Source organism: Pecten maximus, chromosome 14 (assembly GCF_902652985.1).
Source record: "Pecten maximus chromosome 14, xPecMax1.1, whole genome shotgun sequence".
Taxonomy (NCBI): domain Eukaryota; kingdom Metazoa; phylum Mollusca; class Bivalvia; order Pectinida; family Pectinidae; genus Pecten; species Pecten maximus.
Genome location: NC_047028.1, coordinates 30,664,770 through 30,687,895, shown reverse-complemented (window position 1 = coordinate 30,687,895; position 23,126 = coordinate 30,664,770). Strand labels below are relative to the sequence as shown.

Below are 23,126 nucleotides of genomic sequence, written 5' to 3'. Positions count from 1 at the left end.
TATATATATATGTGAGTATATTAGAGTGCACCTTTCCTGCCAAGAACTGTCGTTATTTTGAGATTTATGTCATACACAGTATGGGTTCCTACCAGCCTGTCGATATTCTTGTAATATTTTACACTAGAGGCTCTGTCGGGCCCGTGTTAGTGTTCAATCCTATGGAAGTTAAAATTGCAATCAATTCTCACCAAACTTCCATGTTTCCTATCAAAGCTTATATGTATACATCCTTCTCTATTAAAGGTCAGGAAAACTGAAAATATGTTGTGTTGCCATGGAAACTAATTGTTTTAACAGAATTCTAAGAATTCTAATTTTTGGTGAACAACTGGAGCTCTGCTGCTGTGTCTTATATAAATTACAGAAATCCTTATTTGTCTATAGAGCAAAGCAATTTGAGGTTTTGAAAGCTGAGAAAAGATGTCATGCAGGTTTAGCATGATTGCAAAGAGCGGATTGCATTCATGATTTAATAGTTTATTAATGTTGGCCACGTTTTATGTTGTGAATTTATAGTTGGAAATTGGTCTTTTAGTTTTCTAATAATAGATGGTCGTGAAGTTCTGATTGGATGTTTACCATTTGAAATGCCAATAAATGTCGAGCTTGATGAATGTTTTAGCAGTTGTTTAGCCAGATCCACACATGTATTCACCCGGGTCGTGATCACAGAGCGTTCAGCAGGACGTCTCCGTAAACGACTGGTCAATACAATTGATTTCTAGATTAATACCGATGTCCTTGTTCTTTTAATGAGGCTGGGTTGATTTCCTGTGTTACTAATTACTCTAAATTCACACAATAAGCATTGTTTTCAGCTACAAATCACCACACTAATGCATTGTCAAAGGGTCTATAGACTTTCGAGGTGTTATCTGAATTGTTATAATCAAATCTCTTTTTATCAATAATATGTCATCCTATTAACTTAGGGCTATTTTTCATGAAGTGTTGGACAATTCTGTCACAGATTCCACATTTTGAGGTTTCCTCGGTTCTTGGATAATCTGTTCATATTGTTGTGAGTTATTTGAGTTATATTTGTGATACAAATGGTAACAGTTAATTGAGTCAAACAAATTTTTGTGTTAAAAATTTATAGATATATAATTGAAGGAGTGATTGTTGTTTACCTCGGTTGATGCTTTTTACTAACAGATATGAGACAAAGCTCTTTTTATTAGGAGTGTTTCTCTAACATAGATAATTTCACATACAATTTCCAAAATGATACAGATCTCCTTCCCTGTAACTAGGGGAACTCAGGAGCCTTGACATTCTCTGTAGATGGTTGTCTATTCAATATTGTTCAAATCAGTGCCCTTTGAAGTTAAGACAGGCCATGTACAGGAAGCTGTCCAAGATTGCATTTAAAAGTATTTATGAGTTTGTTCAGTCTTTTTGTTGGAAAGGAAACACGTTGTTAATTAAGCTTTAATTTCCAATTATCATGTTGAAGATCGAGGTATACAGAAATTATTTTGGCCGAAATGAGGCATGTAGCTTGTGAAGGTCTCGCTGCCATTTAACAATCCTAGAGGCATGGTTTTAAGTGCATCTGAACAAAAAAGATTTGATGAAATGAAAAAAAAAATCTATAAGAATCGAGGAGGGAAGATAGGCCTTTTGTTTTTTTTTGTATTTGTGGGTACAGCGTAGAGTTCACTATTCATTAAAGGATAGCGACGTTGCTACCTTTACTTGGCGAGGCGATTGTGAAGTTGATGGCTTAGGGGAGTTCAGCAAGCATTAGTGTATTGGAGAACCGGACTCCACTGAATGAATTGCTGCTGTACCAAAGCTTCCAAACATGTGAATACAATGAGGGCAGCCATCGTTGTGGATACAGCGGTGAGGCTCATCTGAGTCGAGGTGATGCTTGTGTGATGGGGACAGTCATGTGTATTGAGTATAGTAGCGGAGGATTACTGGTTCGTTTCGGCTTTTACCTTTAACTGATATGCAGGAGATTACATCATGAACGATAATCATACGTTACTGTATTCTTGGCAAGCTTCAGGACCAATCTTCCGACAAAATTTGACAGTTTAAGAGGAAAAAATTATTTTAATCGAAGAATAGTGCATGGTTATAAACCACCTTCAGTATTTAATTCAGTTTTATATTTGGTAATTTTGTAAATACTGGGCTGGGATTATCTGACTTTCTGTTATGGATGGATATTGTTGATGCATGCTTCATGATTTAGGTACAGTGGCTGGAAAAATAAGAAATGGAAAGACCAATTCATTATAGTGTATATGTAAAGGTGTGATGTGTTTTGAATTATCTGTTCCTGTTTCTGAATTCCTGGCTTGCGGATTATATGTTGTACATTCTGGATATGGCATATCGTGTGGATTATCATCTCCACATTTCTGAGTTTGAATTCAGTGCCTGTGGATTAGTTTTATCTGCTTCTTAATACTGAAATTGTGGATTATCTTCAATGTAATTATCTGAGGATCAGTGTGGATTACCATATTAATGAGTGTTGTAATATTCTATTTCTTGTGGATTAAATATATCAAACCTCATGTGTGGATGGTCCTTTCCACCTCTGCATATCAGGTATGTCAAGGTCATTACTGGTCAGGTAGGTCACAGTATATATATATATCAGGTAGGTCACAGTATATATATATCAGGTAGGTCACAGTATATGTATATCAGGTAGGTCACAGTATATATATATATATCAGGTAGGTCACAGTATATATATATCAGGTATGTCAAGGTCATTGTGGGTCAGGTAGGTCACAGTATATATATATATATATCAGGTAGGTCACAGTATATATATATCAGGTAGGTCACAGTATATATATATCACAGGTAGGTCACAGTATATATATATCAGGTAGGTCACAGTATATATATATATATCAGGTAGGTCACAGTATATATATATATCAGGTAGGTCACAGTATATATATATATATCAGGTAGGTCACAGTATATATATATATCAGTTAGGTCACAGTATATATATATATCAGGTAGGTCACAGTATATATATATCAGGTAGGTCACAGTATATATATATATATCAGGTAGGTCACAGTATATATATATATCAGGTAGGTCACAGTATATATATATATCAGGTAGGTTACAGTATATATATATATATATCAGGTAGGTCACAGTATATATATATATATCAAGTAGGTCACAGTATATATATATATGAGGTAGGTCACAGTATATAGATATGAGGTAGGTCACAGTATATATATATATCAGGTAGGTCACAGTATATATATATCAGGTAGGTCACAGTATATATATATATCAGGTAGGTCACAGTATATATATATATATCAGGTAGGTCACAGTATATATATATATCAGGTAGGTCACAGTATATATATATATCAGGTAGGTCACTGTATATATATATCAGGTAGGTCACAGTATATATATATATATCAGGTAGTCCACAGTATATATATATATGAGGTAGGTCACAGTATATATATATATCAGGTAGGTCACAGTATATATATATATATCAGGTAGGTCACAGTATATATATATATCAGTTAGGTCACAGTATATATATATATCAGGTAGGTCACAGTATATATATATATATATCAGGTAGGTCACAGTATATATATATATATCAGGTAGGTCACAGTATATATATATATATATATGAGGTAGGTCACAGTATATATATATCAGGTAGGTCACAGTATATATATATATCAGGTAGGTCACAGTATATATATATCAGTTAGGTCACAGTATATATATATATCAGGTAGGTCACAGTATATATATATCAGGTAGGTCACAGTATATATATATATCAGGTAGGTCACAGTATATATATATATCAGGTAGGTCACAGTATATATATATCAGGTAGGTCACAGTATATATATATATCAGGTAGGTCACAGTATATATATATCAGGTAGGTCACAGTATATATATATATCAGGTAGGTCACAGCCTGTACATACACATGTATATTAAGTAGGCCAATTGTCTCTGCTTCTCAGGTCAATGATAAAAATTGGTTGAGATGTTTTTAAGCCCATGATCATCAGATGATGGGCTAATTTTGAATCACAATTTTGAATCGCCCTTAGTTGGTGGTTAACGGTGTTGTTTGTCAGTTGTCCGTCCATAAACAATCCTTGTTACTGTTATTTCTTAAGAAGTACCGGAAGGATATTTCTCATACTTCACATCAAAGGTTCTCATTTGGCCCCTCGTTGTGCCCATTCAATTTTAACTTTGATCAGGGAAACAAAATGGTCAACAGAGACATTTTGGATTTTGATGGTTTTAATTTGTTACCGCTTTTTCTCAGAAAATTCTTCTTAGATCTTTCTTACATTTCATTTAAAAGTTTTTCTCGTGATCATTATATTAACGGAAAAAAGGAAGGAAGGAAAAATTAGAGAAAAGATCAGTCTTTTGGGTACTTTCCTCTACCTCCAAAACCTGGCATGTCCTTAAATGACAATGGCTGTTAAAAGGACTTTAAACGAAATAAACCAAACCAATCATGGATCTCTGATGTTTGAGCCTGTCAGGCAGTAATTGGTGATCTATTTACATACATATGTTGATGCCATGCTAGAAAGTTTAAAGGATTAAAATGACATGCAGATGGAGATTGCTGATTGTATATGTTGTATGTCACTAGGTTCATCAGTTTTGTTTACCAACATTGTAACCACTTTTCTTCGTCTTGTCTTTTCAGTATGGATGGTGCTGACCTTTGTTTTGAGATTGTGAAGAGAGCATCGCTTGGCTTTGTGTACAGTGAAGCTGTGGCCAGGTATAAGTATTCACCACACGTGCAATCTGTTCTTACACCTAGGAACAAAACAGCTGTATGTTCTTTCAGTATCATGATTGCTGGAGTTTTACACCAAGTCATTAAGCTGAAGTTCAGCCCCAGGGACAGTCCAAATGATAAATTGACCTCCTTAGGCCTAATGGCCACATGGCCAGATAGCAGATAGCCATTTAGTCTAACTTTTACCTGAAAAGCACAATAGCATAACATTTTAGATTTCTAGCTCACCTGCCCAAAGGGCAAATGAGATTATGCCTCAGTGCGGCGTCCGGTCGTCTAGTGTCAACTTTTCCCTTTCCCCCCGTTTGTTCAAATGAATGACCTTGACCCACAGTCAAGGTCACATGAGTCTTATATGCTGAAATCTTTAAACGACTTCTTATTAATAACCAAGGCACCCAGGGACTTGACATTGGGCCAGTAACATGCTTGGATAGCGGGCTACCAAGTTTGTTCCAATGAATGCCCTTGACAGATATTCAAGGTCACATGGGTCTGATAGGCTAAAATCTTTTAAACAAATTCTTCTCGATAACCAAGAGGCCTAGGAACTTGATATTGGGTATGTAGCATACTGGTGTAAAGTGCTACCAAGTGTGTTCAAATGAATGACCTTGACTGACATTCAAGGCCACAGGGGTCAAATATTCTAAAATCTTTAAACAATTTCTTTTTAATAGTCAAAATGCCCCAAAACTTAATATTGAGCATGTAGCAAGCTTGGGTGAAGGGCTACCAAGTTTGTTCAAATAAATGACCTTGACCTACTTTCAAAGTCACAGGGGTCAAAAAGGCTAAAATCTTTAAACAACTTCTTCTTAATAACCATGAGGTCCAGGAACTTAATATTGGGCCCGTAGCATGCTGGAATTTAGGGCTATCAAGTTTGTTCAAATGTTAAACGATGATTTCTTGATAGCCGAGAGACTCCCCAGACCTGATATTGTGCCAATAGTTAAAATGATGAAATGAAGGTTTAAACAATTTACTTGAATAAACCTAGCTAGCCTAAGCTTCTCTGATAATTTAATAAAGTGGTAATCAGCATAAGTAAGTATCTGCATATAAATTACCTAGATCAACCTCAAAGTATCTCTGGGAACATGTGAGAGATTCAGGCCTATTGGGCCACTTGTTGAAAAGTATTCTTCATTTTAAGAAAATTACACCTTTTTTAGTTGGGGAAGGTAATCTGCTTTTGGCTGTTTAACAGATCAAAAACTATCCCTGCCTTTTGTAACAAAGTTAAGAAATTCCAATATATAAAATGTTGCATTCTTTAAAAAAGAAAAAAAAGCATTGAAAAAAAAAAAAAAAAATCGTAAAAGGGCACATCTTAATTGCTTTTAAGGCAAGTATATTGTGGTGTCAGAAGTCATTATCAGTTTGTGGAGTTTTCTTTTCATTTATTGCTTACCACCAAGTCACCTATTTTGATCTGAGTTTGGTCTCCATGGTGATTTATTGATGTCCCTGTCACTTCCATGCTTTAGGTATAATAGAGACACCAGTCCTGGTTAGTTAAAACGACACCTTAACATATTTGTTAGCTTAAACTTATAATTCCTAAAATATCTATCTTAATTAAAATTTATTATCTACATTTGTTCAGATTGAATTCAAAAGGTCTTCTTCACTTTTTAAGTGCATCTTAAAGAAAGTTTAGAGTATATGGAAAAAGGAAGAATTGTTTTTCTAATTTGAATAATTGACAGATGGTAAATTGTCTGCATAATAACCTTGGAAATCTACTTTACCAAAATAATTAAATGCTACCAATTAATAATGCAACCAAGATAAAAATCCAATTAAATCTCTGAAAATGCATCGCAATGCTTAACTGTCAGGGGTGATTTGTTTTTAACACTTTCTCATCCAAAATCAATGTCATCACAATTGCACCTGTGTCTCTTTAAACTTTTAACAAATGTCAACTACGATTTCTCAGATTAGTTTGGGTTTCAAAGTTCAAAGTTCAAGGTCATGGTTAAGGTTAACTTCACTATTAAAACTGCATCAACCAATTACATGTAAAATCTCACCATTAACGTCATTCCTTTTTTATCACAATTTATGCAAAGGTCACATATGACAATGACCTCAGATAAGTTTGTCTTTCAATATTCCAAGGTCAAGGTCACTTAACCTTTTTTTTTTGAAAATCAGCAATCAATACACCGTTTTCACTCTAGCAAATTAGTTTCTTAAGAAGTCTTTAGAGACAGTTTCACACTCTGAAAAATACATACAGGGATCAATCTAGAATTTAGGGGAAACTACCCTTTTTGGACAAAAGGGGAAAATCAGTTTTGAAAAGGGGAAATTTGAAAAATCACAAAGTTTCAGCTTTTTTCCGGTTAAAGACATTTTCCAAGTGAAAACAGCAAATGGTTAATTAGGAAAGCAAATCTGGAGGATTTGCAGATATTATTGCCATAAACATGAAGAGAAACGCAATATTTCAGTGAATTTAAAAGAAATCTGAGGGGAAAAATGGAACAAAATCTTGACGGGAAACTACCTGTAAACAGTAGTTAAAAATTCAAGATTTATTCCTGACATATGCTATTCTTGTTTGTCCGTCTGATCAAGCTAATCAAACTCCAAACAGTTGGACCCAGTATTTTAATCTGCTGGAGATTATCCTTTCACAGCAAGCTGATACTAGTTGTGGACCAGGAATTGCCCTGTAGAGACCTACAGACAGATATGGCACCAGTCTACCAGGTCTCGTGTTGTATGATTAGCCGTGGCAATAGATAGACTGTTCATTTCAACTTAATTTGTTCTTTTGGAAATATGAAAGGTTATGGTTCGAAGGTCAGAAGTGAATGGACTAATGCTAATTTGTTCTTGATTAAGCCTTAATATAGATGGTCTGTATTGGTAGAAAAGACTTTTCACCTTTCGGCACCGTTTTGCTTATAAAATTTGGTTATTATAGATTTGACATAAGAACTAAGTTGGCTGGAGCTATAAAATATCATGTTTATCACAAGAGAACTTATCCGTACCCACTCTGTCAAATGTGTACGGGTCTTAGTCAGCTCGACCATACAGACACATGTTTATCTTAGTCAAATGTGTACGGGTCTTAGTCAGCTCGACCATACAGACACATGTTTATATTAGTCAAATGTGTACGGGTCTTAGTCAGCTCGACCATACAGACACATGTTTATCTTAGTCAAATGTGTACTGGTCTTAGTCAGCTTGGCCATACAGACACATGTTTATCTTAGTCAAATGTGTACGGGTCTTAGTCAGCTCGACCATACAGACACATGTTTATCTTAGTCAAATGTGTACGGGTCTTAGTCAGCTCGACCATACAGACACATGTTTATCTTAGTCAAATGTGTACGGGTCTTAGTCAGCTCGACCATACAGACACATGTTTATCTTAGTCAAATGTGTACGGGTCTTAGTCAGCTCGACCATACAGACACATGTTTATCTTAGTCAAATGTGTACGGGTCTTAGTCAGCTCGACCATACAGACACATGTTTATCTTAGTCAAATGTGTACGGGTCTTAGTCAGCTCGACCATACAGACACATGTTTATCTTAGTCAAATGGGTACGGGTCTTATAGTCAGCTCGACCATACAGACACATGTTTATTCCTAGAGAACTTATCTGTACCCACTGCCAGATGTTTAAGTGTCTTCTTACATAAGGTTGACTAATGTCTGAAGATATGTTTTGTTCAAGGACTATGGGTAATAGTTGGCTTGACCACAGTGTAAAGACTTTAATGTCCATAGATATCTATGGGTAATGTTTGGCTTGACCACAGTTTAATGTCCATAGATATCCATGGGTAATGTTTGGCTTGACCACACTTTAATGTCCATAGATATCTATGGGTAATGTTTGGCTTGACCACAGTTTAATGTCCATAGATATCCATGGGTAATGTTTGGCTTGAACACAGTTTAATGTCCATAGATATCTATGGGTAATGTTTGGCTTGCATGACCATAGTCTAAAGACATTTTTGTTCTGTTGAGAACTGGTGTTTTTAGTTTCTGTCCAATAATTATGGGGTTTGATTTGCTTGGACATTGTCATTTTCTGTTTATTTATTGATGTTAGGTTTGAATTTATTTCCGAATTCATTTCTGTTCAGATTATTGTCACGGATACATTAAAACTGTTCACATCCAAACTTTTTTGAAACTGATCAGCCTTTATCTATACGGGTCTAAAATTGGTAGGATTAATTAACTGGGGAGTCTTGTTTGTGTACTGAAGGAATAAAAACTAGACTTCAACACAGATGTGGGTAAGATATATAACAGAATTTGTGACTGTTCGGTACGGTATATATCCATCAATAATCCAAAGTCTCCCTGGTTATATAAACCCACCCCTGTCTTTATAATTTTACAGTTTACTAAAGATCTTAACAAATTGTATTTCCTCGTGGTTGCCCCTCTGGTCCTGTTACAGGAAAATATATGGTAGCTATGGTTACTGTTCCAAGTTTTCCTGAAAGTTCAGGCTTTCGCAAGTTTTTATTTATTGTTTTTTTTTTAAATTTTAGTTCTTGAAAAAGATATGAAAAATGCTTAAAAAAATTATGAAAAGTACTTAAAAAAATTATGAAAAGTACTTCAAAAAAATAAAATTGTGAAGTGCTTGGAAAAATATGGAAAAATATGAAAAGTGCTGGTATAAAAAAAAGTGCCTGAAAAAGCACAAAAAGTGCTTGAAAAGCAACAACATAAAAGTGCTTAACAAATATGAAAAGTGCCTTGATGGACTTGTATAGGTATGAACCATGAATTGTATATGGAGATAATAGTATTCTACCTGTAAAGTTGACCTTATTTTTACCTATAGCTGTTATTAATTCATTAATACTTTAGTAATAAACTCCAGCCTTATTGCTGTTTGAAATCTGTGGCCTTAATTGTCCACCTGTAAATCTCTGATGGCCGATAACATAATGACCCTTTGACAAACGTGACTTTTTTGCTGATACTCTTCTTTTATATTTCAGCCACTACATGAAGCAGATTCTGGAAGCCATGAGATATTGCCATGCCAACGGGATCATCCATCGAGACCTGAAGCCTCATTGTGTCCTTCTAGCTAGCAAAGAAAACTCTGCCCCGGTCAAACTGGGTGGATTTGGGATTGCCACTCAGCTCCCCGAGTCAGGCCTTGTGTCAGGAGGTATATACATGGTTATTGATGGGACTTGGGGGCAGGGCATGCCCAGAGTGAGATCGTTTAGAAAAAATCTGATAACGTATAATCATGATTATGATATATAATTTAGAGAAAGCTTATTTGATAGCAGTCCAGGGTGTTAATTTAACCATATTTATCATGTAATGAATCCAGGGTGTTAATTTTACTGTTTATCCAGTCAAAAGTCCCAGATGATAATTTAACTGTATTTATCTGGTAATTAATCCAGGGTGTTAATTGTATTGTGTTTATCCTGTATAAAGTCCAGGGTGTTAATTTTACTATGTTCATTCTGTAATAAGTCCAGGGTGATAATTTCATCGTATTTATCCATTAATTAGTCCAGGGTGTTAATTCAATCGTATTTCTCCATTAATTAGTCCAGGGTGATAATTTCATCGTATTTATCCATTAATTAGTCCAGGGTGTTGATTTAATTGTATTTATCCATTAATTAGTCCAGGGTGTTAATTGTACCATTTTTATCCAGTAATAAGTCAATGAAAGCCTCATGAAATACACAGCTATTAAGCAGTATGTAGGCTTTGATCAAGGTCTAAGTGAAAAATTCACCACAAAATGAAACAACCCATTGCTTACATGTATTCTCATGTCTATATAACTGAGGTCAACAGGCCAGAGCTATTTGGAACTTGATATTAAAAGGAAATGCTCCTAGATTTCTCCCATCCTTAGTTATATAATACACAGCATGTTCCTTATTGATTAACCTGTCACTTAACCTACGTAGCCATTTGTCATTGTGACATAGCCATTGTGTACCAATTATGCAAGTCTGGTAAAAAAAAAAAAAAATTATTGTAATGACATGTTTTTTTCCCTCCCCAATTATAAGAAAGTAATCACATACCACATATTGTGATTTGCTTCATTATTTCAACAATTGAAAATGATGGAATGAATTAAATGAGATACCTCTAGGCTTTCGATCTAAATGAGATACCTCTAGGCTTTCGATCTAGGCTTTCGAATTTATCATGCTGTCATAAATTTCCATGTAATTTATCATTTCCAAATTATAAAAACTTAAATCTTCTGTTTTCAATTATATTTCATTTTCTTGGCTAAAGTGATGAATATCTAAATTATAACTCTGATCTGGAATTGATGGTAAAATCTGACATTTTTACCTGTGGAGGTTGTGGTAAATCACAATATTTTGTATGATTTTGTATTAACTATTGTTTAGCATGTCTGTAAACAATCTCTATCTGGACCTATTCTTCTCTTCAGTCCTGAACATTTTGGTACTTTGGAATGATATACCATCAAGTGATAATGATATGTTTAGGTTTTAGTCTGGAAGTGGCAAGAAATTCTGTCCTGCCCTTTGTCTGGTAGTGCCAAAAAATATTCTGCCCTGCCCTCTGCCGGGTAGTGACAGGAAATTCTGCCCTGCCCTCTGCCGGGTAGTGACAGGAAATTCTGCCCTGCCCTTTCCTTATTATTGTCAGGAGATTCTGCAATGCCTTTTGTCTGGTAGTGGTAGGAGATTCTGCCCTACTCTTTGCCTGGTAGAGGCAAAAATTTTGCCCTACCCTATCCTTACTTACTTTTAAATGGCAGAATATTTTGCCCTGCCCTTTGACTAGAAGTTGCAGGAATTTCTGCCCTGCCCTGTGCCAGGTAGTAGTAGGAGATTCTGCCCTGCCCTGCCCTTTGCCTGGTAGTGGCAGAAAATTCTGCCCTGCCCATATTACCGTCTGTCACTCGGTAAGAGACCCTACATTGCTGTGATATTAAAAGTACTTGTTTGTTTCCTAAATTCAAACTTGAATTTATGATATTGCTATCCTAAATTTCTCTGACCTGAGTTTGGTAGTAACAGAATGGCCATTATAAGGACACAACATAGCATATGTTTTTTTTTTTTTTTTAAATTCATTATGAATACAGTTATATATGTCAAATGTATTTGAAATGTTGACATTAAACACTATTTGAAACCTTGCTATACATTAGGTTGCTTCTATACATTTTTAGATGAAATCTGTTTGTAATTTAGAGTTAGAAATATTTCTGGTGACCGTTATATTGAATTTATAGAAATATTTCTGGTGACCGTTGTATTGAATCATACTCAGAAAAGAAATTCATAAGCAGATCAAACATATATGTATGCTATATCGCAGTTGTTGGAACAGTCAGTCACATAGACTGTCTACCCAAAGAATCGGAGAAGAATATATCTGATGAGAATGAATGCTCTTTTTATGTAAGGCCACACCAGGGAAATAATTGTTTCTGAAGAGTTTAGAAAAATATTTAAATAAAAAAAATAATAAAATGAGTAATTCCGATGAATTCTTTGACATAATAGCATGACTTTTATGGTAATTAAAATCCTCTTAAAAGAAAAAGACAAGAATATAAATGTTGAAAAGAAATTAATTTTGTATGCATGCATATAAATGATAAAAGTGCAAAAAAAAAAAAAAAAAAAAATTAAACTGGTGTGACCTGCATATGTATTTCATATATTTTGTTGTTTTTTTCCCCTTGCCTGATTTTGGATCCTGCTTTCTGCTTTACTTGGGTCACAATTGACTTTGACAAATGTGAAATACCTCACAACTCACAATCAATTACAGCTATGATCTGGCTGTGTATAGTTAGGCTACCAGAGTTATGTCCCTTAGTTGTTGTAAAAGAATGCTCTGGCAAAAGTTTTCTTATTTATTCAAATTCTTTTCCAGAAGTGTATGGTTAGAACTATAAATCCTCATAGATCAGGGCAATAATCATTGGTTTACCTTACTTGCCAATTTTAATGATAAAGTTTAATTCCATGTTAAGAAATGTACATTAATATATCTCCTTTTAATAAATCAAAACTACAGAATTTTTATATTTAACTTATGTCCAATTGGATTTAAAAATAATGAATAGTTGAGAAGTTTTACTGATATTGATTTTTCCAAAATTGGAAGTCTCTCACTCCCAAAGAAAGGTTAATTAGGCAAGAATGGTGACCTTTGACCTTTAGAATTATCATGTGACCCAGGTAATAGTTGCAGATCCCATTGCTTGCTGTCCTGTTTTTGTTGTTGTTGTTTGTGTTTTTATGTTGTTATTTACCCCGGTTTCCAGAAGACGAAATCCACTTTGGCTTGGACCCTGTGGTTGACTTAAGAAATGATGTAGTTGGTAAGACTAGTCGCTTTATAAATAAAAATGTATCTGTTTCCATAGAAACATTGATGTATTGTAGTTGTAGTTTCGTATCCTGCCTACTGTATGTGCTCATATCACCATGAATGCCGTTTGTGTTGCATTCTGTATTTTGTTGCCATGTGTGCTTGTGCATATATCATGTGATTTTGTGTCTGTTTGCTTTTGAGAGTGATATTTTCAATACCTGCCTCCAATATTAAACCACTCACTTTCGTACCAAGTTTAATTTTACATGTACTACATCATTCACAACTACTAACTCAACATTTACATAATAGCTTTGGGGTTTTAACATTTTTACTAAAATTGACAGCTGAGAGATGGTTGTTTTGCTAATGAGCTATTACTAAACTGACACAGGTAAGCGAGCATTTTGAGCATTTGCTTGTTATCTTGATGACTAAAAACTCCATGTTCCAGAATTAGCAGTTCAATTTCACCACTTCTTGAATGCAGGAAAACAATTTACATTTACATGCCCATATATGGTCAGAGATGAAAGTTTCTAGTCCCCAGTTTCATCAACATTCCTAACTTAAGGAAAATCCTTAACTTAACATTTTCCATAGGAAAGCATTATGGCATTTTAGTAAAGCAAAAATCTTCGGGTAATTTCCATAAATTCTTTAATACTTTACCATGGAAAAATTTAAGTTAAGGAATTCCGTTTAGTTAAGGAAAACATTGATGAAACTGGAGTCTGAGCTAGTAATATTGTTTATTATCTCTGTATATAGGTATCATGAATTCATTAATACATTTGGACATTTAATTGTGGTTTTGTGGTTTGTTAAAACAATTTATTATTATCTCATTACAGTTATTTCTAGAACAAAAATCTCTTAGAACCTCTGTATAGTATTTCATATGGTTGCAAATTTGAAGGGCTGTATTTTTTTTAAACTTTATCAAGTGTAATTTTGCTTCAATACCATTTCTTGTGTATAACATCATTTAGAGTTACCTCCCCTTGACACTGTGTTGATGAAAACATCATTTAGAGTTACCTCCCCTTGACACTGTGTTGATGAAATATTGTCTTTCTCCGATGCTTTATTCAGCAGCTAGAGCTTATTTTCCTATGCTAAAAATCACTTTGAAATATTTTTTTCGTTGTTCAACATTTCAATTTTCATTTGAAGAACTACAAATGTAGAAAAAACACATAAATAGTCCCAATTTGACAAAAATCACTATCTTAAAATTCCATAGTTTAAATTCTTCAAAGCAATCTAGATTAATTGAATTTCAGCAAAACAACTGAAGTATAGGAAATAAAATGTATCCTGGAATAATATTTCAACCAATAACTATCCTTCACACTTAAACGTACTTTAATATTAAATTTGTTAACTAGAATTTGTTTTTGTATTTGTAGGTCGTATTGGAACGCCACAGTACATGGCTCCAGAGGTTGTGAAACGGGAGGCATACGGGAAGCCTGTGGATGCGTGGGGCTGCGGAGTGATGATGTTTATACTCCTAGGCGGTTATCCCCCCTTTGTCGGCACCAAAGAACATGTATTCGAGAAGATCGCACAGGGCAGCTATCATGTAAGATCACAGACCACTTCTCTTGGAGACATCATGGATGTAAGGGAACTTCTCGTAGCTTCCTTAGTAACCAGCACTACCTTTCATGCATGGGATTTTTGATGCATGTTTAGTGTTTGGGTCGGAGATCCTAGCCTGTTTGTGGGATCACGAGTGATCTTCATGGATCATATGGTACTGCAGGAATGATTTCATAATTTCATGATCAACCATTGACCTTCTTCAAGAAAATGTATTGGTTTTTTTAGCCAATCAGATACAGGCACATCTTTATCTTCCGGTCAGTGATGATATATTGCAGCAGTAACTATTGTCATTGGTTCTGTCAGCGAAGTTTTTAACTGGAAACCCAAAATTTAAACCATGGACAAATTATAATTGAAACATTTAAGGATAAGTCTCTCACCTTTGACCTATAGGCAGCTGTGGTTTGATAACCTAATTTGGGTGTGAAAAGGTATGGGGTTCACCTGCCCAACCACATGGGATTTCTCTGGGTATATTCCTGTTTCGTCCAACAGTAAGACTCCTCAAACACTTGGGTCAAGGTCAACAAGATTGATTAACATAAGTGGACATGTTATTTTTTTATTTTTTTTTTGTAGAAATATAAAGAGTTCATAGTATTATATAGAGGCATGTTTTTAACTTCATGAAAAGTCACAAATGCATGCCAAATCAGGGGGCATAAAATTTTCTCTCTAGATTTGTAAGGACAGTTCTTTAGTTTCACTTTCCATTTAATGTCGAAAGCTGCAAATATAATGTATACTGTAGCAACTATTGGTCGAAAATCTACTTCATTTAGAAAAACACATCACAGAGAGGTCGATAGTTTGGTTTTGTAATGTTTGACAACCTTTCAACAGTTTTGGTCATTTAAGGCCTGAGAAACATTTTAGTATTTAATGACTTTATCACGACACTTTATCACTAGCCCTCCACCTCTGGGTTGCGAGTTTGAAACCTACCTGGGGCAATTGCCAGGTACTGACCATAGGCCGGGTTTTTTTCTCAGGGTACTCCGGCTTTCCTCCACCTCCAAAACCTGGCACGTCCTTAAATGACCCTGGCTGTTAATAGGACGTTCAACAAAATAAACCGATTATGACTGTTAAGATTATGGAACAATGTCTGTGTAAACAGGCAAGTATGAAGGAGTTACATCCCTTTGTTGTTCTGGAGGACAGTTGGGCATATACAGTAACATGGGGTCAGGCTGCCTGTAGTATTTAACTTTGCCTTCTCTTCAAATTCAATTGATTTGTCGACAGTCGCGAAGTTATACTAGAATGTTTTTAATCCAATCGTACTCTTTAAAGTGTTAACAAGTGCCTTTCTTCTGTTGATGGGAAAATGTTTCCGATCTAGTAATTTTTTCCCTGTTTGAAAGGTTTTTCTTACAAACTACTGGTAAGCATGCTTTTTAGATTTAGACTGGCACGGAACACCCCTAACAACGTCTAAACAGCACCGGAGGAGTTGGTTAGGTAGTCGTGTTTGTTCATCCTAGGCTAGTATTACAAAGTTCAACATTTTTATAAGAAAAGAAAAAGATTGATATTGCAGGCAATGGTTGTTTCAGACATTGCTCTAAGTATAAATACAACAATTTGTAGCATATAAGAAAAAGAGATCTGTCATTGCGAAGGTGAATGTATAGAAAATAACAAAAAACAAGACTTTGTCGCTAGGCCTTTCTGCCCTCTCAGGCTTCTTCAGGCAGACTGAATATAACACCTTGTATATTTTCTTGTAAATCAAACCTGTGATCAAAATTCAGTTTTATGATGAGTTTATTGTTTTAATCATATCTGTGTATGTTTAAACCATTGAGCTAGTTTTGGTATTTACAATGCTGTATATAATATCTTTGAGAAGTATTTTGAGAAAAATTTAATTTAATTTTACCATAGGTTAACCTTATCAAAGGGAGATAACTCTGATAAGCTGCTATTCTCTGATTTTTATTCCAGATGAGAAAACAATGGTTACAATTATCTAATTATGCAAAAGATTTAGTTCACAAATTGTTGGAAACGGATCCAGAGAAACGGATTACGATAGAAGAAGCATTAAATCATCCATGGATCAGGGTAGGTTTAATTGATAATGCAAGCTTTAAAAATGTCCTCTATCGTTTGTTTATTAATCATTTTTGTCTCTCACTCACTTGTTATTTATATAATCCATATTGCTGTACATAAACAGATATGGATAGATATCCGAAGTATTTCACCAGTTCTTCTGCATATTTCTTCATTAATAACTTTGTTATACATATTTTCAAATTGTTCTTATTTATCCTCAAATAAGCCCCTTCCGGGATATATAGTTTAATATTAGTGTGTGGAGAACGCTGATTTGTGAACCAGTTATTTCTGACTATTTTGATGATTCTGTAAAAATGAAGAAGGTGGCTTATTTGATAACGGTACCTTGTTTGTTAGGAACTTTCTTTGTCTTGAAAACATGAACAGTCACCAACTTGTCTGATTTCAATGGTCCACTGGATATTGGCCATATATGTCTTGGCCTACAATAGTGATGGAATGAACTTGACTTTGATTCAAAAATTTCGATCAGAAGATAAATGTTTGGAAAATAGATTATCAAAATAGTTTTGAAAAAAAACACAAAATGCCATCAAGTACACATAGTTGTGATAATTATATAAGGTCTTTGTCTAACTTGTTGATCATTTTTATCATATTTTAACTTTTTATTATTCCCTTATTGGTGAAACCTTGGGGAGCTGTAGGTCTCCCCGCCATCCGTCTTGTACTTATGTATGTAATGACAAAGTTTGTTGGCATTCTAGCGGCTTCATTCCCTGGAGATATCTTGATCAAACTTCACACAGTGATAAAGGACTATGATATATTAGACAGGTTTGAGTTTCAGGGGTTTGGAGTCAAGGTCAAGGTCACAGTTACTATATTTAGGCTGGTCTGTTCGGGGACATGTATTATTGATTTAGCAGTAACCTGTATGCTTGTTTTGATAGACGGACCTGATTACTTCGGGTTGGTGTCTCTGAAGTTGATGAAATGTGCTATATATGACACATATATTTGTTAATTTGTGATTTCTGTTTCATTAGGGGCGGGGACAAGTGCCAAAATCACATCTTCATGACACTGTAGACGAATTAAGAAAATTTAATGCCAGACGGAAATTAAAGGTAAAACTGATGATTTATTTGATGAAAAATTTCTTTTGATGAAATAACCATGTTGCATGAACACAAAACACCTTGATATTTCATGTACACAACTGAAAAAACAAAACAATAAACATCTGGACAACAACAATACAGTAAAACTCGATTATAACGAACTCGGTTAGGACGAATTTTCACGTATAACGATATAGAAATTAATCCCCGACTGTAGCACTATATAATATTAGTAATGTAACCACTTGTACAGCGAAGTTCATATAATGAATTTTTGTTCATAACGAACTAATTCTTGGGTCCCTTCATCTCTCTGTCTTAGTAAATAAGCACTCACATAAAAAATCGCCAATCACCCGTAGATTTACCTGTACAGGGTTTGTTTACACAGCCGTCGAAGGTCACGGCCAGCTTGCCGCGGCTCCCCGAGGGGATTTATTTGTGTGTTTACAGGTAAGCTCACATACGCAGTACATAGCATGTATAATGGAATAAATTAATGAGTACTAATCAGTGTCAGGTTGTATATATATCTTTGACCGTGTCATGTCAGGTGTAGATATGGCTTCGTCGTCGAGAAAGCGCACGGCTTTAATGTTGGAGACGAAATTTATGATAGTGACAGCTGTAGAAGAAAGGAAAAAAATCTAAGAAAGACATCGCAGGTGACTTCGATATCCCTGCAAGTACTTTAATACTTTTCTTTAACACAAGGATGATATTATTACTCAGTATTCGTCATCGGCCTCACCAATCGAAAACTTGGACAATAGCAACGTTTCGTCGAGGCACAGTCGAATGTCCCGGATGACATTTTTAGTGCTATGCACACAGTTCGATCTTTATTACTCTAAGGACCGATGCATGTTTTCAGCAAAAGTCCATTATGGACTATTTTACGAAAAAGTGAAAGCGTATTGTTTCGGTAATTAAAGGAACGTTATTTTAACAGTATTAGTCTTACAAATTCGCTAGTTACAGTAGGATAACACGTATAACGAATCTTTTTATCAACTTTTATTCCCGTTCGCTTTATTTATACAACGAACTACTTGTATAACGAATTCAATTTCAAGGTCCCTTGGAGTTCGTTATAAACGAGTTTTACTGTAATTGTTTACTTGTTTATAATGCTCAAATAAATAAGCTAGGTGGTGATAATTACTTCATATCTAAACAGTTTAGCACATGGATTCCTAGCTATTAGTCAATTAATTCATTTTATACTGCACTCCAGCTTATCCTGTAATAAAGGTCATTATAAATACGGGACCAACAATTGTCGGAATGAAATATAATGCTATATGATATCACTCTTATCAATTAGTGTTTTATATCCAAAAAATATTTATGTTATGGAAATCAGAGTAAAAAGTGAAAGTAACAATGGACTTAATTTTGTCATTGTTTGTGTTAATATTGATTTTGTTATTGTTTGTATTTATATATTGTTTTTAATTGGTTACCTGATAGGGAGCTATAATGGCAGCAGTATCCAGTTCTAAATGGTTGTCATTTTACAACGACCCACCTGACCTTAACGAGGAAATAACTTCAACAGGTATGTTTCTTGACTCAGGTTTGCCAAAATTATTCCTGATATTTCTGAAGTTGTCATATTGTCTGTATCCTCCCCCGTTAACTTTTATCTCATAACTATTAAGTGCTTGGACTCCATGATCTGGTTCTGGTTTACTTGTTTAGAAGGGGGGGGGGGGGGGGGGGGGGGGGGGGGGGGGGGGGGGGGGCATTTTGTCTCATTTTGAGAAGAAATGTGGTTAATAAGAAAATCTGGCCTACACTGCAAATTTTGTGAATTTGGCTTACCTGCAAACAAAATAAGAAGAGGAGGGGCCTCAAAATGGGAATATTAGATCAAATTTGGCTTATAATGATCTTGGTTACTATATAGTGACAAGTAGCTATTCAATGCTGACCAAAAGTACTGTAATGAAAAATAAATTGTTGGTGGAATTTTACTTAAATGGTGTGAGTAGAAAAGTTAGTATTCCTGCTGTAAGTCTTAGGTTTGTAGTTAGATGAGTGGCAAGGCCCGTGGGCCTCTTGTTTATCCCATGCTCAATCTGTTCAAGACATTTCTGAAATTATCGATGTCGGAAGCCACTGGTCGTCAACTTTTACTTCTGAACTACGTGTTGAATGTCTGTCAAAATTCTCCAGTACTTTTCCTTGCCGTCCTTTCCCTACATAATTTGACCATCTAGAGCATGTCAGAGCAGGACTAAGGTGAAACCCTCTGTTTTGTACAAGGAGCTGTGTCCCAAGTTCTCGACTCCCTGGAGGAAATCCAGTGCCTCACAGACTGTAGTGACACTGAGACCGACCTTATAGAAAAAGTATTCCAAGATACAAAACTACATGCTCTACTAAACGTGAGTACTATTTTGTTTATATTTTGTCATGTTTATAAGAGTTATCTCCCTTGATTGTCTTGGTCTGTGTGAGTGATCTCCCTTGTTTGTTTGGTCTAGGAGTGTGAGTTATCTCCCATCATTTCCCTTGATTTGTTCAGGCTGTGTGAGTGATCTCCCTTGTTTGTTTGGGGAGTGTGAGTTATCTCCCATCATTCTCCTTGATTTGTTCAGGCTGTGTGAGTGATCTCCCTTGTTTGTTTGGTCTGGGAGTGTGAGTTATCTCCCATCATTTCCCTTGATTTGTTCAGGCTGTGTGAGTGATCTCCCTTGTTTGTTTGGTATGTGTGTATGAATTATCTCCCATTGATATTCTTTGATTCTTTAGTGCATATGTTTTTACATTTCATTTTAATTCTGTGTGGTTAATCAACTGTCAGGTAAGTTAAAGCTTTAATATACAAAATGACATGCTTCAACATCAGCAGGGTTTTGGTGATGCTAAGTAAAGCATATTGAAGCAACGGTCACAAGAAAAAAATAATCCACATTGAGAGTCGGTCAGTGGAATATTTGTTAGTAAATATTCCCAATTTCATATTTCAGAAGTATTGAGCTGACCATTCATTCATCTTTTATTACAAGTAAAAGTTTTAAAGATTAGTGTATGCATGCAAAAATCGAGAATTTTACTTGTATGTTGGTACCAGAATAAAAATGAATTGCTGCAGAGATGATTGAAAGAAATAGTAAGAATTTTTCTCAGTGCCTGATAAATGTAGAACTACTTTCGTTTTGAATTACTTTCGTTTTGAATGTGTTTGGAAATATCCTTTATTTGATCTGGTTTATGTATAGGCTTACTGAGTAGATCCAATCTGAGTGGGTATAATTTTGACGTATTGTAACATGTACAAAAGCAGAAATCCCGTGAGACATTCAGGGGGCTGTCATGTTGTATGTTGTATAGGTTTTTCAGTTTTAAGGAATCAAAGAATTTTTCTGTGGAAGAGATTCACCCAATTGAAAATTAATCACCCTGAAACAGTATTATTTGTGATATGTGCTGACTGTTTTTAGAACAGTTTTTGTTCAGAACGTCAGAGTAAATTGATGAAATCTGTTTTTACATGGCATAGTCACCAAGTCAAAATCTTCAACAAATTCAGAAATTTTTGACATTACATTATTTTGATTATTCCTGCGAAATCACAATAATTTGTCAATCAGTTTATGTGATCAAGATGAAGAGCATTATAATGTTAATCGTGGATACATATCGAGGTCTGGGATAATTATTACTCTTAGCTTTCTTTCTTCCGCAAGCACAAAGATTTACGTGTCAATCTAGAAACTGTAATAGGGTTATATGGTGCTCTTTGAGTGAAATACCAGGGGAGATAACTCAATCCTCCTTGTATTGACCAGTCAAGAATATTAGGCTTTAAATATGAACTGGTAGGCTTATTTTGTTGTAAGGGAGGTAACTGTGTCATTCTTATCCGCAATATTAAACAAAGTGTATGATGTCTGCATGATGTGTTATTGACTAAGTAGTGAAAATATTTTTACGACTTTCGTGGAATTAATTAAATTTGATGAAGAAAAACCATTAGATGTTTTATGAGTGAAATTGGTATAAATTGATCATAAAATTTTGACTTATATCGCTGCATCATACAAACAAGACAGTGTTCGGGGTAATTTCGGTACTAGGATACAAACTGAGAGGTAGTTGAAGACATCTTTAATTAATTTTCGTATGTTAAATTTCGGAAGAAATTTCTTGTAATCAATACTTCCATAATAAAAACACTTTTCTCTGATAAACAGAGAGCTGTTTCAGAGTTAATAAGCCTTGGGATAGATAAAAGTGCCACTTTGATATGTGAAATAAAAAAATTCCTGTTGATTGGCTAAGACGAAAAAAAAATTGGAAAAAAAATAAAAAATAAAAAAAAATAAGAAAACAGAGAGGAAAGCTCACTACATGTTACATTAGTGTGGTGATGAAGACAGTATATCCTCGATATGTAGAGTAAGGCTCCGCTCTTTCCATTGAAACTGTGTCGTTGGTGCGAAGTACCTATCCTCCATATTGATTAAAGTAGGAAATACATTGTAGGAAATGGCGGTTTTATTTCCTTGAACTTTACAATGATTGGTTAACTCACCAGACCAATTCTCCTGTGAATTAGATACAATTGAATCTCGTTATACATTAGTGAAATGTATGTGTTGTCTAGCTGTACCTTAGTGGAAGGTGTATACCAGACAGTGTGTACTCTGTAGCTTTTGTTTTGGAGAAATTTAAAATCTTGTGTACCTTAAATTTCAACCAACAGGCTATCTCTGACTCGCCTCAGTGAGAACAATGAAACAGTCAATCTAGTTGTGATGTATGATCCGCTCCAACAGGTTAGGGATGGGGCAAAACGGAAACCTCAATATGATAACACAGTTATTATCACAAGACAAGGGGAAGCACTCTAATAAGCATAAAAAACAAGGGAGATAACCTATCACAAGACAAGGGGGAGAACTCTAATAAACATAAAAACCAAGGGAGATAACTCTATCACAGGGCTGATATATGGTTCATTTATCTCTTACCGGGAGGAAGTGAATGTTATGATTATTTGGCAACTATTCGGTTGTTGTGATGGGTTTGTGATTACTGGCGTTGCAGCATACCTGTCAAGTTTCCCGCATTGGACTAGAGAATATTCAATACAAAAATCAAATTCTCCAGTTTGAAATTAATGACTTGCGCGGGTCCCAAATTTTATTAAATTCTCCA

At 35.0% G+C, this 23,126-nt stretch overlaps 1 protein-coding gene across 10 annotated transcripts in view; it reads left to right on the top strand.

Annotated features, from left to right (window-relative positions):
• LOC117341584 (peripheral plasma membrane protein CASK-like) overlaps nt 1-23,126 on the top strand; it is a 268,153-nt gene that overhangs the window by 102,183 nt on the left and 142,844 nt on the right. For 4 of the 10 annotated variants that reach the window (XM_033903430.1, XM_033903428.1, XM_033903431.1 and 1 more), the window contains 8 exons: nt 4,727-4,804; nt 9,834-10,009; nt 13,139-13,195; nt 14,601-14,815; nt 16,753-16,872; nt 17,880-17,960; nt 19,428-19,515; nt 20,226-20,347. In XM_033903430.1, the coding sequence (XP_033759321.1) occupies nt 4,727-4,804; nt 9,834-10,009; nt 13,139-13,195; nt 14,601-14,815; nt 16,753-16,872; nt 17,880-17,960; nt 19,428-19,515; nt 20,226-20,347 (937 nt within the window). The remainder of the gene's footprint in view (nt 1-4,726; nt 4,805-9,833; nt 10,010-13,138; nt 13,196-14,600; nt 14,816-16,752; nt 16,873-17,879; nt 17,961-19,427; nt 19,516-20,225; nt 20,348-23,126) is intronic. The other 6 variants (XM_033903437.1, XM_033903434.1, XM_033903432.1 and 3 more) reach the window with 5 other exon arrangements.